We start from the raw sequence: 13,044 nt of genomic DNA on the forward strand, positions 1-13,044 counted from the left end.
TCCCTGGCTCGGGCTGCAGTGTGGACCATGCGGGCAGTGCACCGATGGGTCCATCCTCTGGCTCCGGCTGCAGTGTGGACCATGCGGGCAGTGCACCGATGGGTCCATCCCTGGCTCGGGCTGCAGTGTGGACCATGCGGGCAGTGCACCGATGGGTCCATCCCTGGCTCGGGCTGCAGTGTGGACCATGCGGGCAGTGCACCGATGGGTCCATCCCTGGCTCGGGCTGCAGTGTGGACCATGCGGGCAGTGCACCGATGGGTCCATCCCTGGCTCGGGCTGCAGTGTGGACCATGCGGGCAGTGCACCGATGGGTCCATCCCTGGCTCGGGCTGCAGTGTGGACCATGCGGGCAGTGCACCGATGGGTCCATCCCTGGCTCGGGCTGCAGTGTGGACCATGCGGGCAGTGCACCGATGGGTCCATCCCTGGCTCGGGCTGCAGTGCGGACCAGTGAGCCAGCTGGTGCAGGCCACTGCTCTCTTACATCCCTTCTCTGCTGCTCTGCCATAAATAATAAAACTTTGTTTAACAAAGCAGTCCATTCCACCAAAATACTTAGAGAGGCAACACTGTCTAAGGTACAGAGAACAAAATCAACCTAAAACTTTCATTGCAAAATCCAAGACACAATATATAAGCACTGCCTTCTCAAGAAGCAGTGCGCAGATGCCAGCCAGCTCTGCAGCTCCCTGCCTTCCTGCAGGGGCTCTGACCCCCAGCCCCCGCCTGCAGGGCTGTGTCACTTTCTGAGGCCTTTTTCTCAGCTTTTTCCTTGAGGCTAGGGTTTTTCCCTGCTGAGGAGGTATGACCGAATCAGACCCTGGGCAGCCCAGCCAGCAGGAGAGGACGCACACTCACTCACAGCGACACCCCAGAAGGCTGTGAGCAGGTGACCTGGGTCTGACCTGTCAGCTTTCTGTGTTCTAGCTAATTCTGAATGTCTCAGCCATGACCTTCCTGACTGCTTGTACAACTGCAAAAGCTTGGAATAACACAGGTTTCAGAGACTGTAATGATGGCCAGCATTTGCAGACCACCAGAGCAGTGAGCGCAGTACCCAAACACACTGCCACTTAGACTGTTGCCTGTCCAGCCATGCACTCCTGGAGGGCCGGAGCTCGTCCCACTTACCTTACTATGTGTGAAGGGGGGCGCTGCGTACAAGGTGGGATGGATGAGCGGGCGAGGCAGGTGCGGCATGGCGTGCAGAGGCACGTGTCCGTGGATGTGGGGGTACAGCTGCAGCGCAGGGTGGGTAGGCTTCTCCGGGCTCAGGAACTGATGGCCAGGGGGCAGGGCTCCAGCAGTCACTGCTGATGCTGGCAGGCCAGAAGCTTCCTGTTTACAAACGTGGCATTCACAGGTGTTTGCGGCTTGCTCAGCCTAAGAGAAAGGGACAAGGTAACAACGTGAGTAAGTGTGGCTGTTGCTGGGCAGTTACAAAGCAGAGGCAAAGGTGTGGGGTTGGGGCCCTCTGAGCTAAGCAAGGGGACCCCAAAGCCCAACAAGAAGAAAGAACTCCTGGTGCTTGGCGGCAGCTCTGGACCCGTATTCTGGCCTGACCGGTGGAGACGACTGAGGGAAGATTGGGCACTGGAGCGCAGAGGACGGGGCAGGGATGCCCTGCCGGCGGGGTCTGCTTAACACAAGGTCACAGTGACTCCAAAATGAGGCCAGGAAGAGCCTGCAGTGAAGGCGAGGGACAAGGCCGGTGCTCTGTCCATCAAAGCACAAAGAACCCCACTGTCAATCACAAGAAACAAGTGTGAGGTTCCAGAACCGTCAGTCAAACGGACATATTCAGAGGATAGGATTAAAACTGCAAGCTTCAAATGAAAGATTAAAAGACAAACTTTACAATGAAAGACTAATAAGGTTGAAAGTAAAAAGACAGTGAAAAAAACCCACTTTGGTACAGTGACCCAGGGAGCCAGAGGGGCCCCAACAGCACGTAACAGTAACACTTCCTAATGATGGAAGGGTCAGTATGTCAGAGACATGCAGCAACAATGCATACACACAGTCCAACATCATCACCCAACGAATGCATGAAAAACTGCACAAATGAAAGGAGGAAGCCGGTCCCTCCTGCCTTCCAGAGTCTCTGCTCTCTGCGGTCACACAGCGGCTGAAGCACGGCGTGACCCGGCTATTCATGTCCCAACAGACACGTTCCAGGCCAGCATTGTGGCATGGTCCCAACAGACACGTTCTGGGCCAGTGTTGTGGCATGGCAAGTCAAGCCACTACCTACAAGCCCAGCATCCCAACAAGGGCACCTGTTCAAGTCCCGGCTGCTTCTCTTCTGATCCAGTTCCTGCTAAAGTCCTGGGAAAGCAGTGGGGCTTGGACAGAGAAACCCTAAAGCACCTCCTAGTTCCTGCTTTGGCTTGGCCCAGCCCCAGCCATCGTGGCCACTTGGGGAAGTGATGAAGATCTCTCTGTCTCTCTCTAACTCTGCTTTTCAAATAAATACAATCTTTTAGCTTCTAGGCAGCACCAGGAGGTAGGTCTGGGAGGCTTCTGCCTCTCAGACGGGGAGGAGCAGGCCAGCAGGGCAAATGGCAGTCGAGGGCAGAGTGCTCTGTGGCCTCCAGAGCTCAGAAAGAAACGGCTGTGCTGGAAGCCACAGTCTGCAGTAATGGTTACAGTAACAGCAACAACACGAGACCAATGCCACCAGCCCACCTAGCCCCACTGTCCAATGCTATTGCTCACCCAGCCTCACTGTCTAGTGCCACCAGCCGACCCAGTCCCACTGTCCAGTGCCACCAGCCGACCCAGTCCCACTGTGCAGTGCCACCAGCCGACCCAGTCCCACTGTCCAGTGCCACCAGCCGACCCAGTCCCACTGTCCAGTGCCACCAGCCGACCCAGTCCCACTGTGCAGTGCCACCAGCCGACCCAGTCCCACTGTGCAGTGCCACCAGCCGACCCAGTCCCACTGTCCAGTGCCACCAGCCGACCCAGTCCCACTGTGCAGTGCCACCAGCCGACCCAGTCCCACTGTGCCAGTGCCACCAGCCGACCCAGTCCCACTGTCCAGCGCCACCAGCCGACCCAGTCCCACTGTGCAGTGCCACCAGCCGACCCAATCCCACTCTGCAGTGCCACCAGCCGACCCAGTCCCACTGTGCAGTGCAATGTCTCAAGAATAGAACACACACATCAAGTACACAGAGATGTTACCAAGCACAGATCATAAAAAGGTTCTAGTAAATCTGAAATCCCTAAAATCAATATTCTAGGCTTTGGTTTCAAAAAGAGAGAAAAAGAGTCAGCCAGATCCAGTGCATACCAACAACAACAACAAAACAAGATAAAAAAAAAATCACAAGAGAAATGAATGAAACAGAAAGGAGAAAGTTGTTACCTGTAAGAGCAACTACTACAAAATCTTTGATATGAGTAATGAGGGGTGAGTGAGAAGATAAATCACCCCAAATCAGGAACAACTATTACCACAGACTAAGGATTAAAGGCCTACGAAAGAACGCGGCAACCGCAGGCAAACAAATTAGGACAACCTGGAAGAAGTGAAGTCTTTTTTTTTTTTTTTTTTTTTTTTTTAAGATTTATTTATTTTGTTACAAAATCAGATATACAGAGAGGAAGATCTTCCATCCAATGATTCACTCCCCAAGTGAGCTGCAACAGCCGGTGCGCCGATCCGAAGCCAGGAACCAGAAACTTCCTCCAGGTCTCCCATGCAGGTGCAGGGTCCCAAAGCTCTGGGCCGTCCTCGACTGCTTTCCCAGGCCACAGGCAGGGAGCTGGATGGGAAGTGGAACTGCCGGGATTAGAACTGGCGCCCATATGGGATCCCGGGGTGTTCAAGGCAAGGACTTTAGCCGCTAGGCCATGCCGCCAGGCCCAAGAAGTGAAGTCTTAAGAAACAAATTATTTAAAAAGGACTGAATACCAAATGAAAAAATCTGAATAGAAATATTACAGATAAACGAAAACTTTTAAAGGTTGACTTAATCGGGGCCCAGCCTGGTGCTGCGTCACTGCAACGCCTCCTCAGGTATCCTCCTGCGCAGATTCACTGTTGAGCAGTAGGCAGCCATGCTGGCACACTCAGAGTAGGCAAGAACAGGCACAGAATGCCCACCGCCTATGGGCAATACTTGCCTAGGTACAGCTGGGGTCTCTTGGTCTTGGTTGATTTTTTTCATCTGTGTATGTTGAAGATACTTTTAAAATTTATTGTGAAGTATTTATAGTAAATAATATTTTCTAATCTCAGTTTCTAGTTGATTATCAGGACCATGCAAGTATGGTTGGTGTTGGTACACTGTGAAGTTTCTTCTGGTGCGATTGGGACGTGTTTGAGCTTTGGGGTTTGCAGTGGGAGAAGATGAGTTCTCCGCTTACAGACATTCGGCTTGTTTCCACGCAGGCTCCCGGGGGAGTGGCTCGCCTCCCGGCTCTCGCCTCGTGGAGCTGCCTGACACCTTGAGTGTGGTGCTGGGCAGAAGCATGGCCACCAGATACACTTTCTTGCAGCCTTTGCTCTCGGATGAGTTAATGCTGTGTCGAGCTCTGCTCATCGATGCTCTGTTAGCTTGAAGGGATTACTCCTGGGTTTAAGGGTTTAGAAGTTACCAGAACTTTGCTTTTAGATTGTGTGTGCATTAGGTTTTTCTGAGTCTGTTTTGTATGTGCTGAGCTGATTCTGTGATTTTTACCCGTTGTTCTGCTGTATGTCGTGTCAACTGACTTTAGGATTTTTCTTTTCTTTTTTTTTTTTTTAATTTAATTATTTATTATTTAACTTCATTAATTACATTGTATTATGTGACACAGTTACATAGATACTTGGGTTCTCCCACCCCTCCCCAAACCCTCCCACCATGGTGGATTCCTCCACCTTGTTGCATAACCACAGCTCAAGTTCAGTTGAGATTCCCCCATTGCAAGCGTATACCAAACACAGAGTCCAGCATCTTATTGTCCAGTCAAGTTCAATGGCTTCTTAGGTATACCCTCTCTGGTCTGAAGACAGAGACTTTAGGATTTTTCAACCGAATCCTGCTTGATCGTAGGGGTCCGAGGCAGGGAGGCTAGAGATGTGAGGCCCACTCCTCAGATGGCAGAACAGGGTCCTAGGTGCACTGCACCCATGGTATGCCACCTTGCTGGCCTGGGAATGGGTAGACCAAAGGACCTCACAGGTCTCAGGCAGGCTGCAGCCACGGCACAGCACTATGCTAGCCCACAGGCCTGACCTGAGCCCTGGGTGGCCGCACCCTTAGCATGCCACTGCACCAGGCCAGGGGCCCAAAGGCAGGGCTCCTGGGGCGGAGAGGGGAGGCTGGGAGCCTACAGAGCGTGTGGCAGCCCCTATCAATCAAACGACCCCTTCCCCAGGAATAGGGTCGAGTCACGTGACCACTCCCCATCCCTAGCTCCTAGAATCCTCTCTGACACCAACACAGAAACATCTCGCCCACTTTCCCAGTCTCCTCTATCCCTGAACGTGTATCTCTGATTTCCTTACCTTTTAAATGAATTATCACAAAAAAAAGAAAAAAACCAAAAACAGCCAAAACTCAAAAATACCCATGCAGCTGGGAAGCGTAGGACTTTTTTTTTTTTTTAAGATTTATTATTTCTTATGCCCAGTGTGGTGGCCTAGCGGCTAAAGTCCTCGCCTTGAATGCCCCGGGATCCCATATGGGCGCCGGTTCTAATCCTGGCAGCTCCACTTCCCATCCAGCTCCCTGCCTGTGGCCTGGGAAAGCAGTCGAGGAGGGCCCAAAGCTTTGGGACCCTGCACCCACGTGGGAGACCTGGAAGAGGTTCCTGGTTCCCAGCTTCGGATCGGTGCAGTACCAGCCGTTGCGGCTCACTTGGGGAGTGAATCATCGGACGGAAGATCTTCCTCTCTGTCTCTCCTCCTCTCTGTATATCTGACTTTGTAATGAAAACAAATAAATCTTTAAGGAAAAATTATTATTTCTTAATGGGAAGTCAGATTTACAGAGAAGAAAAACAGAAAGATCTTCTATCTGCTGTTCACTCCCCAAGAGTTACAATAGTCAGAGCTGAACTGATCTGAAGCCAGGAGTCCAGAGCCTGTTCCAGGTCTCCCATGCAGGTGCAGGGTCTCAGGGCTTTGGGACATGAACTGGCACCCAAACAGGAGCCTGACAGATGCAAGGTGAGAATTTGGCTACTAGGCTACTGCACTGGGCCCAAAAATGTTACCTTGTTGTTCAGGGGTTTGTCCTGATGCATCTTAGAAGTACTCTGCTGATGCCATATAATTTGCCTACTTCTCTTGCTGGTCTTTTAAACTCACTGATGCGTTTCTGTATCCTACTACAGACCCTATAGGTTTATGTGGCCTGTTCTACAGTAATTTCTTATAGTTTATCTTATACACACATATTTTGAAACCTTTTAAGCCTGAAAAATAAATTATCATTTAATGTTGGGAAGAAAGACTACGAGAAATTAAAGGTGAATTAAATGAAAGAGAAACTACAGAAGGTTTGTAAAATCGAAACACTGTGTCTTAAGATTGTATTCTCTCCAAACTGATCCATGTCATCACACAGAAACAAAAGCCCACCGCCACTGCCTCTTCCCGACCCACAGGTCCTCAAGCTGCCCTGAGTGCAGGAGCAGACAAGGTGACCTGAAAGCGTCCCCCTGAGCTGGCGAAGGCCTGTGCCCAGCAGGAAGCAGGCGGCAGCACGGGTGTGTTCACAGCGCCTAGGTGTCTAACCAACAGCCGAAGCGACCCAACAGGAAAAGGACACTCTTTCTGACACACGGCACAGGACAACTGCATCTCCACAGGACGTAGTGGATGAACCTGGACCAGGTCCTAAGCAATGATGTGAGCTAACACGTAGCTTTACAGGCCACAGACCTTGAGAAAGCCTCAGAATTAGACTGAAAGGAAGACATTTCACGGCAGGCAGTTTTCCTGGGTCAGCTAGCAAGGCAGAAATCACAAAGGAAAAGCACAGCCGGAATACATCAGAACCAAAAGCTTTTCTCTACAAAAGACACCCTAAAAACTCCGAGAGGTCAGCGAGCAGCTGAGGTGCCACGCCCCACTTCCAAGTGTGGCTGCGTTCCATCCTGGGCCTAGCAGCGATGTCTCAGGCCACCTGACTCCTGCCAGCCCCTGCTGCAGAGGTGAACCCCTGGAAGGGAGATGTTTGTTCAACACAATGCGACACACACCAACAACTAGACCATAAGAAACACTGCAGGACACACACCTCTAAAGGACTTAGACTTTGTGGGTGAAAGACCCCTGCTCCCCAACAGGCAGCAAAGGGGACAGCTCCTAGGTCAACTTCACCCAAACTATTTTTTTTTTTTAAAGATTTATTATTATTATTGGAAAGCCGGATATACAGAGAGGAGGAGAGACAGAGAGGAAGATCTTCCGTCCGATGATTCACTCCCCAAGTGAGCCGCAACGGGCCGATGCTGTGCCGATCCGAAGCCGGGAACCAGGAACCTCTTCCGGGTCTCCCACACGGGTGCAGGGTCCCAAAGCTTTGGGCCGTCCTCGACTGCTTTCCCAGGCCACAGGCAGGGAGCTGGATGGGAAGTGGAGCTGCCGGGATTAGAACCGGCGCCCATATGGGATCCCGGGGCATTCAAGGCGAGGACTTTAGCCGCTAGGCCATGCTGCCGGGCCCCATCCAAACTATTAAATGGCTTTCTCTTCAGGTCTGTGGCCCAGGAACTCCACCTGATGACCCAAGCACACGGGCCACCCTCTGCTGCTTTCCAGGTGCCCTGGCGGGCAAGCAGCAGGACGGGAAGCAGCTCTTCCAGTCTGGGTTGCGGACGTCCCACGCGGTGGCTAACACACAGTCCCACGGCACCTGTCTGCAGGTGGTTAGTAAGTGTGCTCGGAAGCTTTCACTTCAATGCTCAGGAATTACTCAAATAAATTTTAAATTTCAAACAACTCAATACTTAGAGACACTATCCACAGAGGCCAAACAGGCAAGTGGAACACGTAACCCGTACCTGCTGAGCTGGGTACGACGGGGGCGGGCTCTGCCCGGGCCGCTCCTGCTGCCCCGGGCTCCTGCTGCCCAGCGCGCCCTCTGCTTGCGGGGCCCCGGGCGGCTCCCCGCCACTCTCGCCGTCCGCCTCTTCGTCATCGGCGTCTGAGGAACTGCTGCTGGGACTGCTGACCTGAGGGGACTTTAAAGAGCTCCGTGTGGGACTCCCACGCCCCACACGCCCTCACCCGTCCGACCGCATGCTCTGCCCCGTGTACCTCGCCTTGCAGGGCCGTGTTCTCCCCACCACCGTCCAATTCACTGTGGACTCCGTTCATGCTGGCCACCACCTCCGCAGCCTCATAGTTACTCAGGGGGTAGATATCAGCGAACTTGGCCGAGAGCGGGGCCACATCTTCATCATCACTGCAGCTGAGACAAACACGCAGGTCACCCACTGCCCCTCGGGCCACCCACCGCCCCTGGCAGACACAGCACTGCCCCACGGGTCACCCACTGCCCCACGGGTCACCCACTGCCCCTCGGGTCACCCACTGCCCTACGGGTCACCCACTGCCCCTCGGGTCACCCACTGCTCCACGGGTCACCCACTGCCCCACAGGTCACCCACTGCCCCTGGCAGACACAGCACTGCCCCACGGGTCACCCACTGTCCCACGGTCACCCACTGCCCCACGGGTCACCCACTGTCCCATGGTCACCCACTGTCCCACGGTCACCCACTGCCCCTTGCGGACACAGCACTGCTTCTGTTTCCTGTTATGGCAGCTCTAGTGCTTGCTTGCTTTTATAACCATCCACACTGCAGAAACAGATAGTGGACCAAAACAAAATATTAACCAGTTTTGGTAATCACAAAGCCTGCTTTGGTCAAGTCCGTCATGCGAATAAGCACCAACGTTCCTAACCAGTGGCCCCCAGCAGAGTCCCTGTGAGCGCCGAGGCCAACTCGAGCCCGGAGTGTTCTGCAGCTGAGGCTCCCGGCTCTCCTGGACACCCAGGCCTCACTCCCTAGGTTGCCCAGCCCATCTTCAGCCTTCGAGACTTCAAGAAGGTGCAAATCTGAAGAACTGGTGACCTTGGCAGAGTGCTGCTCATGACCAGGAGCCGACACAGAAAGCACGTAAGCCCTACAGGTGAAGCAGCCTGGCCTCCTGGGGTCTGGGACAACTGGGCAAAGGGCGTGTGTCCTCAACTGTCATTAACATGACTGGCCTGTAATAGCCAGAAAGACGGAAAGTCCAGTATTCTAGCTAACCAATGAAAAATGGAAACCAAGCAAGAAAACTCCGGCCATTGTTGGCTCAAAGTAGTTTGTGTTAGAGCCCAGGTGTGGGCAGTGTCAGCTGAGAAAGGCTCCTGTGGTCAGTGCCTGGCCTCTCAGTGAACCTGAATTGCACCTGCAGCCCTCCTCATGCCCTGGGGGTGCTCACCAGCACTGCCGACCACAAAGCAGCCGCCTAACACAGAGCGTCTCAGGCCAGGCCTTTCGGATTAGTCTGTGAACTGAACTCTGAAGGACATCAGAGCGATGGACAATCCTCGTGGAGGGGTGAGCCCATGTCCTTCGGCCACCGCTGGCGCAACAAGCCTTCCTGGGGCGCCTCCAGAAGCAGGCACATCCCCCAGACATGCACAGAAACCCAGGGCTCTCAGTCACAAGACCATGCCTGTGTGCAACCCTTCCAGAAGGCTCTGTGACCCACGGTGCGGAATGGCGACAGCCCCGTGCTAGGGTGACATGTGCTTCCCACGGCACGGGAACAGAACGCCGACTTTCAACCCTTCACTGAAGTGATCACTGGGACGTTAGCGAGCCAGGAGGCGGGCCGGCCTCCTAGAACCCGCAGGCGTGAGGCTGGGACGGAGGCACTCCGCGCACCAACACAGGTGCTGGACTGCTCTTGATGAATGGGCTACATGTTTTTTTTTCCGGTAATAAAACAGTCAAACTGGATTTTATGTTTCAGATGCTGCTTGAAACAGAGAATGAGGTTCACACTTCCGTGGATATTACTGTATTTCTCATTACTGGATGACTTCAATTTTAAAAATTTTATGACAAAGTCACAACTTACAAAGCTGGTGCGGAGCCACTGTCTGTGAGGATGAGTCTGGGATGCTGCTGGATTGTGATGGGAGAGCTAGAGCCCGAGCCCGAGCCTGAGCTTGCTGACGACACGCTAGGTGGGCGCATCTCAGGGACCCCGTCGGGGGCAGCATCCACGTGCAGCGGGAGCTGGTGCATGTCGTCTGTGATGCCACAGGTGAGGATGTGGGAGAGACTGCAGTCATCACAGGCGCATCTGAGGGGGGACGGGCCGTGAGCAGGGCCACCAGAGCCTGCCCTGGGTCCCCACGCCCCATCTGAAGCGGAAGGACAGTGAGCAGGCCTGTCCCACCAGAGCTCACCTCCGCCGGTAGCTGCAGTTGGGGCAGTCGGGCATGCTCAGGCGTGATGAAAGCACGTGTCTCACGGTGTCTGGGAAGTGGTTCTCACCAGCGGCTTTCTTACTGGTTAACTAGAGGAAACATTCAAATGGTGGCTTACACGTCCGCCACAGGACACATCTGTCTCAGTAACGATGCTCACAGGAAGCCGGTGGCACCGCCCCTGCAGCAGGACAGGGCAGGGGTACAGCAGGGCCAGGTGCTGCAAGCCCCTCAGACGCTCGTCACAGCCAGCAGCACCCCCAGACTGCGCGGGTGCAGACCTGAAGCTTTCTGAAGTGGCAGCCAATCTTCAGCGGATGAAGTGACAATCTGCACCTGCCCTTCCAGCAGGGGAGGGACGGGGGTGCTGCGAGGGCTCCCCGGCAGGACAGGACACACACTACCTGCCTCCCTGCAGTGCCCCAGGAAACCATGGGGTGTGAAAGGAGGGAGGCGCAGGGCCAAGGAAACTCAAACTTCTAAGGAAGACCAAGCATGTGGAGCTTCAACAGAAACTACGAAGCTGGTTGCAGACACAGAGCCCCCAGAGGGACCTCCAGGAAAGTGGGCTCCCCGATACAACTGAGAGCCCCGATACCAGGCCCAGGGCAGTCAGCAGCAGCGATGCAGGGCAAGCCGGCATGGCAGGTGAGATCAGCCAGACAGCACCTGGGGTTGTGCCAGGCCAGGCCCAGCCCCGCTCCTGGGACTCACCTGTCACTTGCTCAGACATAAGCTGGAGCCAGCAGGTGCCTGGCTGGCAGAGGTCACTCAGCAAGCACCGTGTGGCCTGAGCTGACGGGGAAGCCGCACACAGCCCGGCCCTCCAGTGCTTGCTTTCACTGCCCCTCCTCCTGCTAACCTCACCTGTTCTTCGAGGAACCTTCTTTGTTTAAAAAGCTCCCAGTCTTCTGATAACATGCGCTGTTTGGTTTTCATTGTCATCTAGTCAGGAGATGTAAAAAAAATTAAAAAAATAAGAAGCTCTGAACTGGCAAAAACAACACAGGACATTTTCAAAGGTAGATGTAAAAAATGATACGTACAAGCATCATCGTCAAGCAGCAGCCACAGCGAGGGACCCAGCGGCTGCTCAGCCTCCCGCCCGGCTCCCTCCGAGCTGACCCCGACCTCCCTGCGCGCCTCGTCCTGGCTCCCAACACTACAGCCGCCAAGGCCTTCCTCAGACAGACACGGGAAAACACACGCCCGCATTCACCCCACAAAGCTACAACATCTGTATATGAAAACCAAAGGCCAGACAAATCTAATACTGGATCAAAGAATTACATCCATAATTTAATAGGGTTCATTCCAAGGAATGCAAGAAAATCTTTTAATAGTTTGCTTTTTTTTTTTTAACATTTATTTCTACTGGACAGAGAGGAGAAACAGACAGATCTTCCATCTGCTGGTTCACTCCCCAAATGGCCACAAGGCTGGAGTGCAGCCAATCCAAACCTATCTCTTCCAGGTCTCCCACGCGGGTGCAGGGTCCCAAGGCTTTGGGCAGTCCTCGACTGCTTTCCCAGGTCACAGGGAGCTGGATGGGAAGTGGAGCTGCTGGGAAATGAACTGGCGCGCATACAGGATCCTGGCACTTGAAAAGGGAGGATTAGCCAATTGAGCCATTGTGCTGGGCCCACAAGCTTATCTCTGAATTCATACAGCAGCAGATAAGGGTGGGAACTGAGCCGACTAGCTAGGACCCTGGGTCCCAGCTGGGCCCTGCACTGGCTCCTCATGCCAGGTGCCTCACTGGGTTCCTACCAGTCTCCCGGGAGACCTCAACTGGATCCATGATTTCTAGCTTTAGCCGTGGTCCAGTCCTGACCAAGGCAGAGACACAGAGAGAAACAGTGAGAAAAGGGGAAGAAAAGTCACAGATTTCACCTATTCGTTTGTATTGTCGAAAAACTGAAATGAGCAGAAACAAAGTAAGCTTCTGTAATTTGTTAAAGAGCATCTAACTTCATAGTGAAATCTCTAAAGCTCCCATGAAGCCAGGTGCTGCCATCAAACGCTTGGACGTTTGAACATTTGGAAGGCTGAGACGGCAAGTGACTGAGCATGCTCCCTCAGTCACTGAGGGCCGCGAGGAGGCAGTGGGCCCAAGGCACCTGCTCCCTGGTCTGAGCAGCACAGCGTAACTCAGTAAGAAACAGACACACCTTGGGGACCTGCGGCCTGCAGTGCAGGCATCCCGCAGTTGCCAATACAAGTCCCAGCTTCTCCACTTCCAATCCAGCTCTCTGCTACTGCACCTGAGCAAGCAGTAGATGGCCCAGGTCCAACGTGGGAGACCTGGAGGAAGCCCCTGGCCTTGGCCTGGCTACTGAGGCTCTTTGGGGAGTGGACCTGTGAAGGGAAGAGTCTGTAATGCTGCTTTCAAATAAATAAGCTTCTAAAACAAACAAGCCAAAAGAATAAAAATGTGCCTTACAACCAGGAAACACAATAAATAAACCAAATACAAAACACACTATTGTCTGGAAACATTAGACAGTGATGTCAGTCTTCCTATTTAATACATATGTCTGTAATTTTGGGGAAAACTATTTTCCAAGGAGCTAGTCCTGCCAGCACTGCCCACTAAAGACAT

The 13,044-nt window shown here is 53.4% G+C and overlaps 1 protein-coding gene across 4 annotated transcripts in view; it reads right to left on the reverse strand.

Moving 5' to 3' along the window:
• Window positions 1-13,044, reverse strand: part of FAM193A (family with sequence similarity 193 member A) — a 103,613-nt gene that overhangs the window by 24,512 nt on the left and 66,057 nt on the right. For 3 of the 4 annotated variants that reach the window (XM_058670346.1, XM_058670345.1, XM_058670348.1), the window contains 6 exons: window positions 11,310-11,387; window positions 10,422-10,531; window positions 10,088-10,315; window positions 8,267-8,420; window positions 8,011-8,190; window positions 1,135-1,386 (listed from right to left, as the gene is read on the reverse strand). In XM_058670346.1, the coding sequence (XP_058526329.1) occupies window positions 1,135-1,386; window positions 8,011-8,190; window positions 8,267-8,420; window positions 10,088-10,315; window positions 10,422-10,531; window positions 11,310-11,387 (1,002 nt within the window). The remainder of the gene's footprint in view (window positions 1-1,134; window positions 1,387-8,010; window positions 8,191-8,266; window positions 8,421-10,087; window positions 10,316-10,421; window positions 10,532-11,309; window positions 11,388-13,044) is intronic. The other variant, XM_058670347.1, reaches the window with a different exon arrangement.

This window comes from Ochotona princeps, chromosome 11 (genome assembly GCF_030435755.1).
Source record: "Ochotona princeps isolate mOchPri1 chromosome 11, mOchPri1.hap1, whole genome shotgun sequence".
Lineage (NCBI taxonomy): Eukaryota > Metazoa > Chordata > Mammalia > Lagomorpha > Ochotonidae > Ochotona > Ochotona princeps.